We start from the raw sequence: 20,962 nt of genomic DNA, 5'->3' as shown, positions 1-20,962 counted from the left end.
ATTGTAGTTCAGAAAACATTTAAAGGCTTTTTTTTTGTGCAAGCTTTTGATTCCTGATGAGGTTTTGTGTTTTAATAGGACTGCATTTCTGAAGCAGGGTATTTTAGATTCTTCAATTTGTAATTTTTCAGTTTATAGTTTGTATTTCTTATATTTTCATTACTTTTTATTCTTTAATATTTTTACAGATGTATTTTGATTAAAATTTGTCATCACAATTAACTGAACAGTTACCAGTATTTTATTTATTTTGTTTCCACTGCTGCGCCTTATGATTCCGGGCAATGAAGGGTTAAGGGTCATGTTTACTAAACGGAACTACAGGCACATTAGCGTTTTTAACACGTGCTGTGTAGGCATCCACAACATTCATATGGGCACCTACACAGTTAGTGTGTGCTAATTTTGTGCACTCGCTAAAAATGCCAGTGCACCTTAGTAAACAGGACCCTAAGTGACTTGCCCAGAGTCACAAGGAGCTGAAGTAGAAACAAAATCATTTTAATAGTGCGATTAAATGCAGCCCTATTTTTTAGTTGGTCTGGTGTGTATAATTATACCCTTAGTGTAGTCAGATATTGCAGTAAAAAATGTAAATACATGTGTACAGGGGTTCTGTGCTAATGGCAGCTTGAATAAGTACACAGATCTGAGAAAAAAAAATTGTATCCTCACCCAGGACCTAAGTACACCTCTGTGCATGTGATGGAATGTTATTCTATGCATATACTTTTTACAAAACCAGTATTTATGTGCAGAATATCATTCCAGCACATGTGCAACTCAGGTCCAAACACAACTGTGCTCCTACCTGTGTATGTATGCAGCTCTCAACAGTCCAACAATTTCCATAGCGGGATTTTTGCTTTTTTTTTTTTTTATTTTTTATGCTTTTCTGGAACCAAGAAAAAAGTTTGGGGATCTTATATGCTGGCAAAAAAGCGAAGAAACAACACTGAAATCCCTACATATGCGGTTATGTTTGCCATTATAGAAACATAAATGTGTATTTTCCTAGTACTGTCAAAGAGACCAGAACCCCTTGTCAGTTTGGCAGGGACAAAAATCACTGGGAGTTTAAGGGGGCAACTTCCCATAATCCTGCCAGCGGAGTATTGCTCAACAGGAGAAGTTTGCCAAAACCTAAATGTGTAAATTTTAATGTCAATCTGACATCACCAGTTATTATGCACTAGTCCTACTCAACATACATCCCTTTTATTTGCATGCACTTGTTTCTGACTTGCATACCCCAGCTTTGTAAAATGGGAATTTAAAGACGTTTATGCAAGAAAAACGTTTTAAATGTCAGTTTATGCACATCTCAAATTCAAATAGCAATTCTATAATGATTGAATGGGCTCCTCAGTTAAGTTCTTAAAAGGGAGTGTAGCCATTACAAATATGGTTCCCAAACCTAACTCCAAGGATTGCCAGCCAACTGGGCTTTCAAGATATATCTGATATGCAGGATCCATTTAAATGCAATGGAAATAAACCACATTAGTCTTTCTCATGCATATTCATTATAGAGAGCCTGAAAACAAAGTAACTGGGATTCCAAGACGCCAGGTTTAGTTAGGATCCCCTAAAGTAAGACTACTACAGTCCTACACAGGACTCCACGATTTCAGGCGTAAGGATTAACAGGTTTGTGAACTAAAAACAAGTTTCATAAAAACCCAAGCCATAAACATCTGCTACGGTTTTATCGCCAGCCACAGCCATAATGTACACGTGTGCTCCCATGCCAAAAGAGAGATAAAATTTTCTCTTTTGGAGGAATCATTACCACACAAGTTATGAAGATCTCCCAAAAACATTCCTGCACAGCCTCCTGGGAGTTGTAGTGCCGCTTTCGAGCATCACCTACAGCACGGAACTATAAAGCCAAGGACATAACTGAAGGCAAAGAAAAAGTAATTTATTCCTTACAGTGTCCATCCGGCTGGCGTTGTTGGAAGGGCCGGGATCCACCACTTCCGCAATATAGGCCCCGATCCTCGGGACCCTCATCCTCCAGTGCTGCCTGCAGTCGTTCGGCCAGCTCTGCCTTCAATCCCCGCGTGTCCAGGCCGCGCTGTTGTAATTCTTCCTTCAGCTCGTTCACTCGCATGCGCCTCACGTCCATAGCAGACGCGAATTCAAATCACGAAAAACGTTAGCACTCCAATCCAAAAACTGACCCAATAACTTTCAAAACAAATCCAGAAAATTAAAAAAAAAACGACTGAAAATAATAGGGATCAGGCCTCACAGCCTAAGGGCTTTCCTAATGAGCGGCACCGGCCTCCTCCTCCTCCCCAACCTGTGCCCGACCTCTTCTTGGTAAAAACGGCCTTCCAACGTGACGTCGGAGAAGGGAGCCCGCTAAACCTTTATTTCCCAACGTTGCTCTGAGAAACGACGCCCGGAGCCTCCACCACAGACGTGCAGAGAAGCGAAAACGAGCAAAATGGCGGCTACTCAGACGTCGTAGTCGTTGACGACTGAGCGCGCGCGGCGCGAGGGGCTTCGGATTCTAGAAAAGCATTTCGGATTGGCTGAGAGCGCTGAGCGAGAGGGAGGCGAGAGCCAACCAATGACGGAGAGGATCGCTTTTTTTTTTTTTCTTTTTTTGCCTCTCCTGTTGTTAGGAGGGGGTGGGGTGGGGATAATTATATAGCGGTGAATGAAGTTGAGAGCGGAGGGGAACAAAGGAAGGCGATAGATTTTAGAGGGGGTTTGATTTGTTTCGTTTGTTGGGCTGCCGTTTTGGACCAATCAGACAAGAGTATTTCATTGCCCTTAAAGCGCGAAAAAAGAAAGGATGGGAGGGATTTGTAAGAACATAAGAATATCCTTACTGTTACTGGGTCATTGGTCCATCTAGCCCTGTATCCAACAGCAGCCAATCCAGGTCACAGAACCCGTCCCGCCCCCAGTAAGTAGCATTTCACGCTACACCAACCCCAGGCCCAGGGGCAAGCAAGCACTGGCTTCCCCATGTCTGTCTCAATTGCAGTCTGTAGACTTTTCCTCCAGGAACTTGGCCAAAACCTATTTTAAACCGAAATACACACACTCCTGCAAAGAGTTCCAAAGCTTAACTTCGTTGAGTGAAAAAAATATTTCTTCCTATTTATTTTAAAGTACAAATTACCTTTGTTCGAGTGAGGGGTGCTTGAATCTGTGGTTATGCTATAACAGGGTGAGAAGTTCAAAAAGTTAGCCTAGGCATAGAAGCCAATTTCTCAAAATGTGTGGGGTTGCTAAACGCAAAACAAATTACCCCTCACAATAATTTTGGGTGTCAGGCTTGATCACAAATAATTTCCTTACCCACCTGAATAAGTTACCTATATGTGTTGTATCTTGGGAAGTTCTCTTTGGAATGACGCTCTCCCTAGAGCTATCCGAGCAATCTATGACCACCTACCATTCAGAAAAGCACTAAAAACCCATCTGTTCAAACAAGCCTACCCAAAAGACCCAGATTAATCTCATGAACCCATCTACCTTACATATACTGAAGAGAAAACGACATTGACCCAGAATCTATCTCCCACCTTACCCTCCTCTCTATCACCTGTCTCTACCTACCTACCTACCCATCCATCCTTCTATTATGTTATACTTAATTTCCTACTTTACATAACAAAATTCTGTGTTACCTATTACTATTTAAGCTGCATTGAGCCTGCTTTTAGTGGGAAAGTGTGAGATACAAATATAATAAATAAATAAATTAGCAGTAAATTTGAGAGACTGATCATATTCCACATGCCCTGGCTTAGTAAGGTTCATTTCTGCCGGGTATGCAAAACTAACCCTTCCTTAGAGTCCCTCCTGACCGGCCCAGAATGTGACTGATGGGTTGTTCACGCCTTCCAGCAGGTGGAGACTGAGAAAAAAAACTGTGACTCTAGAGAGAGCCAATAAGAGCCCTTGGCAACAAGAGAAAGATCCAGTAATCTCAGTCTCCAGCAGGTGAGCCCTTCAGTCTCATTCTTTATATTATATTTATGTTATATTTTTTATATTTCTTGCTGTAATTTTTTTAGTTGGTTTTAATATCTTGGTTTGGGTGAATTTATTTCTTCTGTGCATCCAGATATATATTTTTAAAAAGCCTGTTATTTAGAGGCAGAGGCCCATGGGGGTCTCGTAGCACCTCGGAGGTGTGAAACACGGGTGGCCGGGTCCCTCCCCCCATATCCTCCCTGGTATTCTTTTAAGCTGTGCTTGAGTAAAAACATTTTTTTAAAAAGGAGAAGCTTCAGTGAAGAGGTCTCAGGAGAGCCAAGCACCGGCTGCATAGCTAGGGTTACCATATTTTGTCCCCCCAAAAGGAGGACACATGCCCCGCCCCACCACACCCTGCCCCGCCCCCTTTCACAGCCGCCCCACTACCCCTGTCACACCCTCGCTCCACCCCCTGTCACATTTTCCCCTCCCCCCTGTCACATACCCCGTCGCCCCCCTCCCCTTACCTTACTACTGCCCTGATGGTCTAGTGACCTCTTCAGGGCAGGAAAGAGCCCCCTCTTTCCTGCCTGGAGCACTGCCCTGCATACATCCTTCCTGTTGCTGATCCTATTTCCGCAAGGGCGGGACAGACAGCGTGAGGGAAGGCCCGATGACGATCCATGCTTCTTTTACTTGCAGGCGCGAGGCGCTGCGCCTCGCCTCTCCACGGCTTCCGAAATTTCTTTAAAGGTAGGGTACTCAGCTGGTTGGAGGGAGCTGAGGAGAGTAGGCACTGGGTCGGGGGGTGTTGATGCGCTGAGGGGGGGGGTGTCATCGTGCTGCACCTGGGGGGGGGGTGCAACGGCGAACCGCCCCGGGTGGCAGCCCTCCTTGCTACGCCACTGTGTGTTGGCAATGTGCCGGTGGCTGCTCAGGCTTTCGTATGCACAGACCATTACGTATTTTTTTACTTCCTTCTGCTTTGGTACTTTGTTACTGGATCTTTCTCTTGTTGCCAAGGGCTCTTATTGGCTCTCTCTAGAGTCACGGTTTTTTTTCTCAGTCTCCACCTGCTGGAAGTCGTGTACAACCCATCAGTCACATTCTGGGCCGGTCCGGAGGGACTAAAGGAAAGCAAATTAGCAGGTAAGGTCTAATTTCTCCATTTGGAGAAATTGCCCTGACAAACTGAAGGTGTTTGCTCAATACCAGGGGTGCTCAAGCACCTACAGAGCTGGCACACATGAGTGTGCTCCCCTATGTGCCTTTATAGAATAGGCACTCAGAACCAGCCTCAATAGCTTGGGTTTGGACTTTAGGTCATGCATTTGATATACCACCTTTCTGTGATACAACCAAAGTGGTTTACATATTATATACAGGTACAACGGCACCCTCACAGATTTTACAGTGCCAATGAAAAAGGTAAAAATCCTGCATAGGAAGCTTATAAACTGACCAGTCTAGGGGTGAGTTCTAAGGTGATGGACTGACTGGCTTAGAAACTGGTTGAGAAATAGGTGACAGAATGTGGTGGAAGATCAAATTCACTCTGAAGAAAGAAAAGTGGTGAGTGGTGTGCTTCAAAGTTCACTTCTGGGGTTGGTTTTGGTCAGTATTTGTATAAACAGCATCGTGGAAGGGTGAGAAAAAAAGTTTGTTTTTCTGTGGATGGTACTTAGGAGGAAATTCTGTAACAGGGTGCCACAATTTACACATATAAATGTTGTTATAGAACAGTGTTTTCCAAGTCCAGTACTGGAGTACCCCTTGCCAGTCAAGTTATCAGGCTATCCATAATGAATATGTATGAAGAGATTAGCATACCTTGGAGGCAATGTATGGAAATCAAGTTCATGCATATTCATTGTGGATATCGTAAAAACCTGACTGGCAAGGGGTGCTCCAGGACTGGACTTGGGAAACACTGTTATAGAATACTGGCATGTCAGAACTGGCATGCCTAGATTTAGGCACAAACTTATGCAAAAGGTCTATGACTTGTGTAAATGTTAGTGCCTAAATGCAGCAGTAAATACATAATTTACAACAGTATTCCTTAAGTCATGTGCATAACTAGATCCTCATCTATGGTTTGCCCAAATGCGAACACACCTCTGACAATTACATACTATAGCATTTTATGTTTATGTGTATTCAGATTTGATAAAATCACACTTATTACAAAGCAAATCAGAGCGATGAACAATCAAAAATATCAAAAGCAGGAAAGGAATTCCATAAGCTAAGATGCACATGAGGGAAGCCACTGCTTGCCCCGGGATTGGTAGCGTGGAATGTTGCTGCTAATTGGGTTTCTGCCAAGTACTTGGGACCTGGATTGACCACTTTGGGAAGCAGGATACTGGGCTAGATGGGCCATTGTTCTGACCCAGGGCAAGATGCACTAAACTAAATGAGCCTTTAACGAGCCTTTAAGGAACAAGTTTTTAACCCTGGCATGTACTAAAGCCCAATTTCCGAGCAAAGGAAAACGGAATGCAGATGAGCAAATTGTGTAGAAACCCTATTGAAATGAGATGCACTAAGGTTTTCCGCTTGCCCTAACGCTGGAAAACTCCAGGAAAGCTAATGAGAGGTCTGTACCTCTCATTGGGGCTGCCCGGCTTCCAAAACAATGTGAAAAAAAATCGGGAAGGGGGCAAAAACGCTCATCAGGAGTGTCCTTTATGGATGGCCTTGCCCCTCCCCCCTCCCGAGATCGCCGCTGCTCCCTGCTCCCCCCTGCATTAAAATCGTGACTTTTTTAGGCAGCCCCGGCACCCCTCCCTCCCTTCCTCTCTTTCTCCTTTTTTAGAAAAAACAGCTCCCACCATCCTCTGCCCCGTGCCCCACCCCCGCCGCCCCCCGTGAGGTTGTCGCCACCGCTCCCCCCCTCCACTGGGCCCCCCTCCGTGAGACTGGGCCCATGCAGCGCCTCTCACCTCTGTGTGAAGGTGCTGCACGGGCAAGAACAGCTGATCGCCTCCTCCGATGTCCCTCCATTCCTCCTGGGCCCACCCTCGTCTGACGTAAGTAACCTACGTAGGTTACTTACGTCAGACGAGGGCGGGCCCAGGAGGAACGGAGGAGGCGATCAGCTGTTCTTGCCCGTGCAGCGCCTTCACACGGAGGTGAGAGGCGCTGCATGGGCCCGGTTTCAGACGGAGGGGGGCCCGGTGGAGGGGGGAGCAGTGGCGGCGACAACCTCAGGGGGTGCGGCGGGGCACGGGGCGGAGGATGGCGGGAGCTGTTTTTTCTAAAAAAGGAGAAAGAGAGGAAGGAAGGGAGGGAGGGGGGCTGGGGCTGCCTAAAAAGTCATGATTTTAATGCAGGGGGGAGCGGGGAGCAGCGGTGACCTTGGGCGGGGGGGGGGGGGGGACGACAAGGCCGTCCATAAAGGACGTGTTTGTTTTTGTTTTGTTTTGTTTTTGGCATGTGCAGAGCAGCCAGCATAACGCTTGGCTGCTCTGCACATGCTTTACGGGCCTATTATCGACGGTTTTAACGCAGGGCTAGAGAATGCAAGTGAGCTGCAACAAGCAGCTCATTTGCATTCCCTTTCCTTCGTGCATAGCCATTCCGTACTGATTCCTTATGGAATTCGGTACGGAACGACTCTAACGAGGACTTTTGTGCATCTTGCCCCCAGTATGGCTATTCTTATGTTCTTTTGTAGCTACAGGAGGACAGAGTATCAGTCAAACAAAGGCAGAAAGGGAGATCAAAAGGAAAGTAGTAAATAATTACCTTATTATGGGGCCCTTTTACAGAGCGGCTGTAAGCCCAACACGGGCTTACCGCTCACTCTTCCGGGACTACAGCCAGCCCAATGTGGCCACCGGAGGTAGTCCCACCCGAGACGCCTGTTATATTCCTATTGGCGTCTAGGCGTTTACCGCCAGCTGATTTCTACAGTGAGCTAAAAACGTTACTGCGGCTTAGTAAAAGATCTCCTAAGTGCTTAGCGGTTAAAGATAGGCCTGCTCTTTATGCAGCCTATTTTTACAGCTAAACATAGCTGGTTTGGCGCTAAATATTTCTGCCAAACCCAGGCAGTTATATAGTTTTGAATATTGGCCAGTTAGTGCCCTTGGTATGGACCCTAAAATGACTGACTGGGTTAGCAACTGGTTGAGTGGAAGGCGACTTAGGGCCCTGTTTACTAAGCAGCGCTAAGGGCATGCTAACGTTTTTAGCGTGCGCTAAATGCTAAAGTCGCCCATAGGAACATATGGGCGACTCTAGTATTTAGCGCGCACTAAAAAAGCTAGTGCACCTTAGTAAACAGGGCCCTAAGGGTATTGGTAAGTGGAGTTTACTCGGAAGAAAGGGATGTTTACCAATAGTGTGATCCTGGGATCAGTTTTTGGGCTGGCTCTGTTTAACTTTTTTTTTTGTTAGCAATATTGTGGAAGGGCTATATCTGTAAAGGTTTGTCTCATTGCAGATGATATCAAAATCTTAATAGGGTAGACACCCTTGATGGTGTAGATAGCATGAAGAGGGATCTCATGAAGCTTGAAGAGTGGTCTAGAATTTGGCAGCTAAGATTTCATGCTTAAAAATGCAGGACCTCTCCGAAGGGACACCACCTTGTAAGTGGTGGAGGGGCTTCCGTGTTTCAATGACTCAGAGGGCTATGCTGAAGGGCTACCCATACAGTGGTGGAAATAAGTATTTGATCCCTTGCTGATTTTGTAAGTTTGCCCACTGACAAAGACATGAGCAGCCCATAATTGAAGGGTAGGTTATTGGTAACAGTGAGAGATAGCACATCACAAATTAAATCCGGAAAATCACATTGTGGAAAGTATATGAATTTATTTGCATTCTGCAGAGGGAAATAAGTATTTAATCCCTCTGGCAAACAAGACCTAATACTTGGTGGCAAAACCCTTGTTGGCAAGCACAGCGGTCAGACGTCTTCTGTAGTTGATGATGAGGTTTGCACACATGTCAGGAGGAATTTTGGTCCACTCCTCTTTGCAGATCATCTCTAAATCATTAAGAGTTCTGGGCTGTCGCTTGGCAACTCGCAGCTTCAGCTCCCTCCATAAGTTTTCAATGGGATTAAGGTCTGGTGACTGGCTAGGCCACTCCATGACCCTAATGTGCTTCTTCCTGAGCCACTCCTTTGTTGCCTTGGCTGTATGTTTTGGGTCATTGTCGTGCTGGAAGACCCAGCCACGACCCATTTTTAAGGCCCTGGCGGAGGGAAGGAGGTTGTCACTCAGAATTGTACGGTACATGGCCCCATCCATTCTCCCATTGATGCGGTGAAGTAGTCCTGTGCCCTTAGCAGAGAAACACCCCCAAAACATAACATTTCCACCTCCATGCTTGACAGTGGGGACGGTGTTCTTTGGGTCATAGGCAGCATTTCTCTTCCTCCAAACACGGCGAGTTGAGTTCATGCCAAAGAGCTCAATTTTTGTCTCATCTGACCACAGCACCTTCTCCCAATCACTCTCGGCATCATCCAGGTGTTCACTGGCAAACTTCAGACGGGCCGTCACATGTGCCTTCCGGAGCAGGGGGACCTTGCGGGCACTGCAGGATTGCAATCCGTTATGTCGTAATGTGTTACCAATGGTTTTCGTGGTGACAGTGGTCCCAGCTGCCTTGAGATCATTGACAAGTTCCCCCCTTGTAGTTGTAGGCTGATTTCTAACCTTCCTCATGATCAAGGATACCCCACGAGGTGAGATTTTGCGTGGAGCCCCAGATCTTTGTCGATTGACAGTCATTTTGTACTTCTTCCATTTTCTTACTATGGCACCAACAGTTGTTTCCTTCTCGCCCAGCGTCTTACTGATGGTTTTGTAGCCCATTCCAGCCTTGTGCAGGTGTATGATCTTGTCCCTGACATCCTTAGACAGCTCCTTGCTCTTGGCCATTTTGTAGAGGTTAGAGTCTGACTGATTCACTGAGTCTGTGGACAGGTGTCTTTCATACAGGTGACCATTGCCGACAGCTGTCTGTCATGCAGGTAACGAGTTGATTTGGAGCATCTACCTGGTCTGTAGGGGCCAGATCTCTTACTGGTTGGTGGGGGATCAAATACTTATTTCCCTCTGCAGAATGCAAATAAATTCATATACTTTCCACAATGTGATTTTCCGGATTTAATTTGTGATGTGCTATCTCTCACTGTTACCAATAACCTACCCTTCAATTATGGGCTGCTCATGTCTTTGTCAGTGGGCAAACTTACAAAATCAGCAAGGGATCAAATACTTATTTCCACCACTGTATCAGACAGGCCTCTGAGGAGAAACCAGACAAAGAGTGTCCCAAATTAGGGAGAGGGGAAAGATGGTGACCTGAAGCTCGTACACTCAACGGCCCAGCTGTCCTCTGAAGTTCAGTTTTTGTTCACTTGAAATTTCCTCTCTGCATTGCAGTTGCCTTAACAGAGGAAGGGGACAATGGGGGGGTCAGTCGCCGATGACCAGCGTTTTGTCCCCTGTGCAGCAAGTGTGGGACCGCTGTGTGACGAGCTGCCCATAGATGACTGGGTTGATGAGTCCTTTGATTAGCGCCGACGAAGGAGCGTCGATGCTCTTGGACCTGGAAACAACTTCATCGCTCAAAAATCATTTAACCACCATGCCCAAAGGAGTGGAGGAGTGAGTTAGGAGTGTATGCTGAAACGGAAGTCGTTTACAGCTGAACCCGTGTCGGCGGTGCTACTCCTAAACCCTTAAGAGTTATCAGCTTGGAGTTTTTGGCTCCCGTGGAGGATGCATTGAATGTCATCTGGAGGGTGCTCCAGGACCTGACGGTGGTAGAGAATGACTTTGCTTCAGTTATAGTCTTGTTAATGAGCCACATGGATAATCTAATCGAATCCTTTGAGAATATACAGCAAATGAAGTTCTATTGAAGTAGGAAACGGTTAAGATTTGAAAATGATAAAAGACCAGAAAAATATGAACAAAATGAATATTGTTACAGATGATTAATATCGAGATAGTTGTTTTCCCAGAGTTCCGGGTATGACTCCTAATGTTTTTTTTCCTCTGAAATTATTCCTCTTAATATATTAATTCAAAAGGAGTGAAGCCTGTGAAACTGGGATTACTTTAATCAGCAGGAATTGGATTGGAGATTCAAGGGTTTGTATTGTTAAACAATTTCTGGTTTTAAAAGGAAAAAAAATGAAATCAGGTGTATTACTTTCACTAATATTGGACAATAAGTATGTTTCCAATGAAATTGACGGACTATGGTTATGGTCTTGAAGAAACCAACCAGATGATCAATGTGCAATAATGATTTAGATAAATAATAATTGGGGATAATCGGGTTAATACCACGTTTTCTTTGTTTGCTGTTGTTTAAATTGATCTCCTTGTCTTGTTTCACTCTCCCTATTTATTTTGTGGTCTAAGAAAGAGAAAGATTGTATGAAATCCATTTATCTTGTTGAGATTGTTTTCTTCTAATATTGTTTTAATGTACAATCATCTCTGTTTTACTGTTTTGCAAGTGATACTTGTAAAATGAAAAAATTATAAATAAATGATTTTAAAAAATGCAGGATCATGCATCTAGGCTGCAAAAACCCGAGGGAACAGTACAGTATAGGGGATGAAGTTCTGTGCGCAAAAGAAGAGCAGGACTTGGTGTGAGCCTAAGGTGATGATCGTAAGATAATCGTAAGGTTGTTAGGTAGAAAAGGTGATGACAAAAGTCAGAAGAATGCTTTGGTGCACTGGGAGAGCAATGGCCAGCAAGGTAAAGAAGTGATAGTGCCTCTGTATAAGTTTCTGGTAGGACCCAATTTAGAGTACTACTACTACTATTTAGCATTTCTATAGCGCTACAAGGCGTACGCAGCGCTGCACAAACATAGAAGAAAGACAGTCCCTGCTCAAAGAGCTTACAATCTAATAGACAAAAAAAAAAAATAAAGTAAGCAAATCAAATCAATTAATGTGAACGGGAAGGAAGAGAGGAGGGTAGGTGGAGGCGAGTGGTTACGAGTCAAAAGCAATGTTAAAGAGGTGGGCTTTCAGTCTAGATTTAAAGGTGGCCAAGGATGGGGCAAGACGTAGGGGCTCAGGAAGTTTATTCCAGGCATAGGGTGCGGCGAGACAGAAGGCGCGAAGTCTGGCGTTGGCAGTACTGTGTACACAGAGTACTGTGTACAGTTCTGGAAGCCGCACTTTCAAAAGGACATAAACAAGATAGAGTCGGTCCAGAGGGCAGCTATTAAAATGGTCAATGGACTTTGACATGAGGTGTTTGGGGACAGTTTTAAAGATCTCAGTAGCATGTATACTTTGAAAGAAAGGTGGGAGAAGGAAGATATTATAAAGACATTTATAAATGCACAGGAAGTGAGTCTTTCAACTGAAAGGCATCTCAGGAATGAGAGGGCATGGGATGAAGGTGATAGAGGCCAGACTTAGAAGTAATCGAAGGAAATACCTTTTTTATGGATAGGGTGGTGGAAATGTGGAACTGCCTTCCAGTGGAGGTGGTGCAGACTAAGACTCTATCTGAATTCTAGAAAGCATGGGACAAGCATATAGGATCTCTAAGGGAAAGGAAGAAATAGTGGATGGTATGGATGGGCAGACTGAATAGGCCATACAGTCATTTTCTATATTTTTGTGTTTCTAAAAGAAGAAAAACTCAGATGGAAGATATATATATATATATTGCTCAGTATTTACACAAGAAGAACTGATACATCATCTAAGGTGGGGAATGGCACTGATAAATGTGAAATGATTATAAATCAAATTACAGAAGAGGAGGCTCTTGGAAGTACTTATACATACAGGAAAGGATAACGTTATGAGAATATTGGTTTATGCAATACTCAATGAAGTGACCAAGACTGCACAGTACCACACTCAAAACAAAATATATGGACTAGCTTTGATGATAATAAGGCTTCACAGTAACAGTTGTTATCTGTTCTCTATAAGTTTTGTATTCTATAGGTTTTAAACTCTGTGAGTATTTTTGATAGGGGAAAAGGACCTCAGATGCTGGCAGGACAGATGTTCAATTTCAACAAACTTGCACTTCAGTTCCAATATCAATCATTGGTCGAGAAAACCCCTAGAAAAAAAAATATATATATATTTCAAATTGCAAAAACAAGAACAAAAAATGCAAACGGCATGCACTTATCTTTTCTGAAAAACAACCAACGGGTCCCTCCTTTCCTTCCAGCCGCCCTGCGTTTAAAAAGTTGCAGCAGTGGCAGGCGTCAGCGTCAGCGAAAAAGCAGGCTCGTCTGCCTTTAAGCCTTCCCCTTCTCTCTCAGCATGCACTGTGCCACCTTCGTGGAAGCCGGAAACAGGAAATTGCATCAGAGAAAGGCGGCACAGTGCACGCTGAGAGAGAAGGGGAAGGCTTAAAGGCTAGAGGCAAGCCTGTTTTTTTGCTAATGCTGCCGCTGTGACTTTTTAAACGCAGGGCAGCTGGAAGGAAAGCAGCTGAGGATCAATGGCAGGGAGCGACAGGAAGCGCCGCAGGGCCCCTGGAGCTGCGAGGCCCTGTGCGACCGCTCCTGTCGCCCCTGCCTAAGACAGGCCCTGGCCTACAGGTCAGAACCCAGCCCACCAAGGGTTTTGGGTTTGCGCAGATCCATTTATCAGCGCGCCTGCAAAAAATGCCTTCTTTAAATTTTTGCTAAAAATGGACGTGCGGCAAAATCAAAAGTGGCGCGCGTCCATTTTGGGTCTGAGACTTTACCACCAGCCTTTGACTTAGCGGTAAGGTGTCACGCGTTAAGCAGTAGGTAATGACCTACGAGAGTCAAATGCCACTTGACGCGCGTAGCAGATGTGCGCCAGAAAATAAAAATTATTTTTTTGGACACGTGTATTGGACACGCGCCAAAAGTGAAATTACCGCAAGAGCCACGCGGTAGCCGGGCAGTAACTCCAAATTGGCGCATGTTAGGCGCACATAGATGCTTATGCGGCTTAGTAAAAAGGCCCCTAGTTGAAGGCTGGTGGGGGAGGGGTTACATGAGCGAGAGAGACTGGATGAAAGCTGGGGGGGGGGGATTACATGAGGAAGAGAGACTGGATAAAAGATGGTGGGGGGAGGGGTTTACATGAGCAAGAGTGAGACTGAGTGAAAGCTAAGGAAGAGACAATGCACTTTTTATTTTGTCACTATTTGATGAAACATGCGGCAAACTACGACGGTGCATGCTTTGGCCCTCCGAATGTTATAAAATATAAAATGTGGCCCCTGATAAAAAAAAAAAAAAGGTTGGACAAGCTTGGTATAAGCCATCAGTTTTCTACAGCTGATCGCTGGTCATATCTGGTCATCTGATCACTGGCCGTAACTGTGTAGATCAGAAACACTGGGAAGTTTGGAGAGGCTGAAGGATCTCTGGCCCAGATGCACAAAACCTAACGAGCCCACAACTTGCATTTTAAACTGGTTCCAGCCAGTTTAAAGCACAAGTAGTTCACCCCGGGCATGCACTAAGGGCATTTTCCCTGCCACGGTAGCAGGCTACGAAAACGGAATGCAAATGATTGAAAAGCTATTATAATGAGCTGCACTACCGTTGCAGCCCATTATAATGAGATGCACTACCGTTTTTCCGATTCCCTTACCGTAGGAACCCTAACAAGATGTCTGACCTGTCGTTAGGGCTCCTGTGAGGGAATCGGAAAGGAAAAGGGCCCCCAAAAAAGGTAAAAAAGAAAAAAAAAAGCAGGGAGCGCATGTGAGGGGTGTCCTTTAAGGACGTACTCTCCCTGCGCTTCTGAGAGACGTCTTTTTTTCGCATTTTTTTTTAGCTCTGCCGGCGCTGGTGTTTTTTCCCCCCTTCTATTTTGTCTTCGCTGCCCCTCCACAGCAAAACTTTTATATTTTCCTGGTTGCCGGAGAATCGGGACGTCCCTTTAGATTAGGCTCCTCTTCCTGGTCTCTTCAGCCAATCAGAGCGCGTTTCGCTGACAACAGCCAGCTAAGCCCGCTTTGATTGGCTGAAGAGACCAGGAAGAGGAGCCTAATCAAAAGGGACGTCCCGATTCTCCGACTCAGGTACCGAAGGAATAGAGAATGCAAGTGAGCTACAACGAGTAGCTCATTTGCATTCCCTATCGTTGATGCATTCCCGTTCCCTACCGATTCGCTATGGAATCGGTAGGGAACGGGAATTACCGACGTCTTTAATGCATCTGGGCCTCTGTCTGCAGACATGTACTGTGTTAGTATACACATTTTATTACTGCTGGAAACAGCTGCCAGATGGCCATCATACAGTACAGATTACCATCCACTTGACTAGAATACTAAAACAGCTTGAAATGTTAAACAATTAGACAGGCTGAAAAAACTGAGAGCACCATAATGGAGATTTCAATGACCCCAGTCATGGCCTGAGTAAATTCTCATGCTGAGGAATCCCTATCTGCCATACATGACTGTGTCATTGAGCTGTTAAACATGAAACAGGCAAGAGGTGAGCTATTTTGGGCCTACTTCTCAGGGGAACTCAGGACCTGGTTCAAGCAGTAAGACTGCCTGGCAATAATGATAATAACAGGGAAAATAATTAGCTAAATTGCTGCAGTATCATTTCACTTTCATCCTACGCGCGGATGACATCCTGCTTCTCTTACCAGTAGCAGCATCAAACAAAGATCCAACTCTGTCTGTAGCGAATGGTATGACTGCTGTCAGCACCTGGGCCCTGACCAATAAACTGAAACTGAATGCGGAAAAAACCAAGGTCCTGTGGTTCCGAAATCAGGGAGTTGAGGTCCCATCATCAATATCTTGGTCCAATGGTCAAAGCTTTAGAGTCGAATCTGAAACCAGAGTATTAGGGGTCTTGCATGATTCTTCACTCACCTTCTCTTCACTTATTAATCAGCTAGGGAAGAAAACGCTATTCAAAATGAGACAGCTATGTCTAGTCAGACCATTCTTGTACTACAAGTCCAAATGTTAGTCCTACCTCACATGGATTACTGTAACGTTCTATTTCTTGGTATTAAGTGACAATATCAGAAAAAAAAACCGCAAATCATACAGAATACAGCTTCAAGACTAATATACAGATTGAAGAGATATACTAGTGTTTCAACTCATCTAAACAAATTGCACTGGCTTCCCATAGCAGAAAGACTCAGATTTAAAGCTGCTTGTTTAGATTTTCAAATCTTACAGGGCTTCACCTCTTATCTGCTGACTAAGACCATTTCACTATATCTGGTCCAGTCTAACAGACTGAAACAACTAATGTTAGTATCACCATTTGAAAAGATAATTCGAAACCAGAAGATTTCCAGCGCTCTATTCCCCGTACTTGGAGTCCAAGGAACTCTCTACCTATTCAAGTCAGAACGGAAAACAGCTACCTCAACTTCAGGAAGGGGCTAAAAACCTTTCTTTTCCCAAAGGCTGCTTCATAATAATCCATCATGACTATTGGGATTCTGCCAGGTATTCGTGATCTGGATTGGCCACTGTTTTGGAAGCAGGATACTGGGCTAGATGGACCATTGGTCTGATCCAGTATGGCTATTCTTATGTTCTTATGCACATGACTGTTACAGTTAAGTGCTAATTGGGCAAATGCAAGTTGGGCGTTCACAGGAGGCAAATGTGTAGGGGATGGGCATGTTCAACATTTACCTGTGTAACATGTAAAATACTGTAAGTTACATGCTGAAGCGCCACATTTAAGTGCACACATTTATACCTGCTTTTGACATGGCATAAGTGGATGTGCCTAAATTTTGGCATGTAAATGCCAGCATAGGTTGGTGTTCTGTAGTGGAATCTGGGCGCCAGGATGTGCTCTTATAGAATTTGCACTGAGCACACTGCATTTTGGTGCCTAACTTTTGGCGCTTTTTATAGAATTCCTGAATCTTCACTTCCCCAGCTGTAAAGGACTAAAATACAGATTAATACATGTGTCCAGCTTCTCATACTTGAGTTTGCAGCTGTGGAATGCATTGCCATTTGACCTGAAAACAGTTCGCAACCTAATTAACTTTTGTAAATCACTGAAGACTCACCTCTTTAACAAGGCATCCCACAATGATCCATAATAAGAACTGTAAAGCATCACCACTTAATTCATATTATGAATGCTCTCTCTTTTTACCAATCGTTTAATTTTATTATGTCCCCCATGTTTACCAATTGAATGTTTCTCTTCTCACCTGATTGATTATTTTTACTATGTCATCCATGTTCTCCATGTAATACCAATTGTATCTTTTACTCTGGAATGGCAAAAGCCATGACGGAAAATTGTAAGCCACATTGAGCCTGCAAATAGGTGGGAAAATGTGGGATACAAATGCAATAAATAAATAAATAAATTGTCACCAATATGGCCACCCAGCTTGTACTAGGCATTTTAAATCTACTGCCCCGAAACTGATGGCAATGCATTTGCGGCTGGTAGTGCATCCAAGTCAAATTTCAATTATGTATAGTCCTATTTACAAGTTTGCATTTTGACAGGCCTCTGTATGTAAAAATATTATCTTCCTGGTTGTTGTTTTTTTGTTCGACTGCCTGCAGTTTGCTGTTCCGTCAGTGAGGGAAGCTCACTGTTACAATGGATGCCTATCTGTTGCAGGGTGTAGGCTGTGAAATAAATTCCCTGCTTCCCTGTGGAATGAGACTGATTCTTTGACATTTAGGAAGGGTCTAAAAAGCTGTTCTGCTGACACAAGCATTTAGTTGTGCAGCGCTGCGTATGCCTTGTAGCGCTATAGAAATGCTAAATAGTAGTAGTAGTAGTAGTAGTTCTGGTGTTTGAACTGGCTTTATTGTATGGTGTCTGTTCTCTTCTAATTTCCTGTGTTCTGCTTTGCAGTTCAAAGGGAAGAATGGAGCTGTGGAGTACAAGTTTTAATAAATAAATACCATTATTTCTTCCCTGCCTGTAGAAAATCCTTTATCTGTGGAGTCACATTTTTTTGTGTGCATTTTTAACCTTGCACCTTCTCTCACATAAGCACGCAGTTTTGGAATACACTGCCGCGCAACTTAAGAACGATCCTCGAACAAGCTTCCTTCCGCAAATTATTGAAGACCCATCTTTTTGAAGAAATCTACGGAAAGAGCCAAAACACATAAAGTCCACACTCACTGTTCACTAATGCATCATACATCCACTTCTGCAATCTCATCCCCGTAATCTCACATCACTCATACCTCCACTCAGAGAAATAGGTATACCATATGTCTTCATGCCTAAATATTGGCCTTTAAGCCTCCCATTGTCCCCTTCCAATGTTTCAATGTCTGTGTTCCATTGTTATATTCCTTAACGTTACTTCGACTGTCTCGCTTAACTCTACACAATGTAATCCATAACCAAGTTGTAATAAATTGTATTTCCATCATTTATATCATATTGTAAGCCACACTGAACCCGCAAAAAGGTGGGAAAATGTGGGATACAAATGCAATAAATAAATAAATGTATGTAAGTCTTAAGACCATCCAGCAGAGGCATCACTTGCAAGTTATTGGCCATTCTAAAATGAGAGTCCTGCCACTATGATCAAGGGGAACTTTCAGTGCTTTTTCTTCTGCATAGGTAGTAGTTGACAGGGCTAAGCAGGGGATTGCATTTCAGCTGCAACTACTTACAGATCCCCTATGAAAAAGTTTTCATTGTTCTGTAACCTTAACTGTATTGCGAAATGTGAGAGGCAGCAATATTTTGTGCTGGAGTGAAAAGGCAGTGGTTCAGTTATTGAAAAAAGAAACCTGATCCAATTGTTTGGTTGCAGCTTTAAACCGCGAGGCTGCCGTAAGAGATCACAGCAGCCACAAGGGGCAGGAGCGAGGAGGCTTTGCTCCTGCCCCCATCAACCCACTAGGACCACCAGAACTAGACAGCGGGGAAGGGGGTGGGATGTGGTGGGTTTGGGAGTTGTATGCATGGCGGAGCTCTGGGATGAGGTGGAGTGATGGAAGGGAATATATCTGTGGCCAGAAGGGGGATTGGGGGGCTTTTTGAAAGGAAACATAGTTGCCCGCTTAGCTATGTGGGTGCCGGGACTGAATATTGCCGGCACCGGGTGGCCACAGTCAATTTAAGCGGATAGGAGCCTCTTCTGCCCTCTCAATATTCGTGTGTGTGTGTGGGGGGGGGGAGGGGGATTTGTTTAAATGATAAGATAAATGCTGTGAAAGATGCCTGTTGTACATAAGTACATAAGTAATGCCCCACTGGGAAAAGACCAAGGGTCCATCGAGCCCAGCATCCTGTCCATGACAGCGGCCAATCCAGGCCAAGGGCACCTGGCAAGCTTCCCAAACATACAAACATTCTATATATGTTATTCCCGGAATTGTGGATTTTTCCCAAATCCATTTAGTAGCGGTTTATGGACTTGTCTTTTAGGAAACCTTCTAACCCCCTTTTAAACTCTGTCAAGCTAACCGCCTTCACTACGTTCTCCGGCAACGAATTCCAGAGTTTAATTACGCGTTGGGTGAAGAAAAAGGGTAGGTTTGTGACTTAAGAGATGTCATTTTGGGGGTCATTCTATAAAGTGGGAGTTAACATGAATACCTGTTTAGAGTACTATCAATACATGTGCATATAATCCACATACATGCTGGATAAGTATCTAAACATTATTCTCTAACTCAGGGATGGGCTGACAATTCGGGCAACTGGGCAGTGCGCGAGGGCCCAGAGACTCTAGGGGGCTCAACGGCGCTGCTCAGTTGCCCACCACTGTCGCTACATACTACAGCCCCCCTGGGGCCCTGGTGGTCTAGTGGCCGCTGTTTTTTTTTTTTTTTAAATGGCTGTTGAGACTCCCTGTTGAGACCCCCAAGACTACCACGGGAAGTCTTGGCAGTCATTTTGATGGCGCCGGGCAGAGTAGTGGCAGCAGGCAGGCAGGAAAGAGTGGGGTTCTTTCCTGTCCCTGATGAAGTCACTAGACCACCAGGCCCCTTCAAGGTGGGGAGGGGGGTGATATTGTGTGTGGGAGGGTGGCAGTAGTGTGTGTGTGTGGGGGGGGGGGGGGTGGCAGTAATGGGGGGTGGGACAGAGTACTCTTACTGCCCGGGATCCCAGAGTACTCTCAGTCCGACCCTGCTGTAACTATTCCCTAATTCTATAAACTTGCTCACCTAAATGTAGGCTCAGTGCACAAATTTGCATGCGCAATCCCCCTAATTTTATAAAAGTTGACAAAAATTGTGCATGCAAATTTGGGTGTGTGCAATTTAACTGAATGAAGAACTTATTAGTGCCAATAATTGGCTTTTTAACAAAGAATTATTGGCACTAAATAGATTTAATTAGCACTTATGTAAGTAAATTTAAGCTCATGATTCACACCTAAAATTTGCACGCGATCTGAAAAAGGGGGTGAGAAAATGGGCAGGTCATGGGCATAACGGGGGCATTCCTAAAATTAATGCTATGCACCTAATTTAGGTGTATACATTTGCACCACTTTTCAGTTGGTACAAATGGCTGCACCTTAAGTTAGGCATGATCCCTTGGCATAAGCACTATTCTATAAACCACGCCTAACTTTAAGTAAGGCTTATAGAATAGCACTTTTTTTGGCGCCATATATAGAATAAGGTCAGTTGCGCACACAACTTATAATAATTAGCTGCTAATTGGAGTTCATAGGTAATTATTGACTTTAAATGGTGTTAATTGGCAGCAATTAGTAGTTGCGTATGCAATGCTCTTAAGTCACTATTCTAGAAGGTGTGCACACAAATTCTGTCCCACACAATCTCTAGGGGGCGTGGATGTGCGAGGGGCATAGGCAGATCAGAAGCATGCCTAGGAGTTTAGCACGCAGGTTATAGAATATAGTGATACCTCGGTTTTCATCGATAATCCATCTGAAAACAATCGGCGAAATCCGAAACCGACGAAAACTGAGGCAATTATTTCCATATGAATCAACACTGGAAAGCAATGGAATTGTTTGGCTAGATGCGCGGGGTGATGCTCACACAATGAAAAACAACGCCACACTGAGCAGGAGAACGCGTGGGT

The 20,962-nt window shown here is 44.4% G+C and overlaps 1 protein-coding gene across 2 annotated transcripts in view; it reads right to left on the bottom strand.

The window, feature by feature from the left end:
• HNRNPUL1 (heterogeneous nuclear ribonucleoprotein U like 1) overlaps nucleotides 1–2,503 on the bottom strand; it is a 226,452-nt gene extending 223,949 nt beyond the window's left edge. For both annotated transcript variants that reach the window (XM_030217273.1, XM_030217274.1), the window contains exon 1: nucleotides 1,936–2,503. In XM_030217273.1, coding sequence (XP_030073133.1) covers nucleotides 1,936–2,131 — 196 coding nt within the window. In that variant the 5' untranslated portion in view covers nucleotides 2,132–2,503. The remainder of the gene's footprint in view (nucleotides 1–1,935) is intronic.
• Nucleotides 2,504–20,962: the final 18,459 nt, after the last annotated feature.

The sequence above is a fragment of the Microcaecilia unicolor genome, chromosome 11, assembly GCF_901765095.1.
Source record: "Microcaecilia unicolor chromosome 11, aMicUni1.1, whole genome shotgun sequence".
NCBI lineage: Eukaryota > Metazoa > Chordata > Amphibia > Gymnophiona > Siphonopidae > Microcaecilia > Microcaecilia unicolor.
The sequence above is the reverse complement of the archived record's forward strand: the minus strand, read 5'-3'. Positions and strand labels throughout refer to the sequence as shown.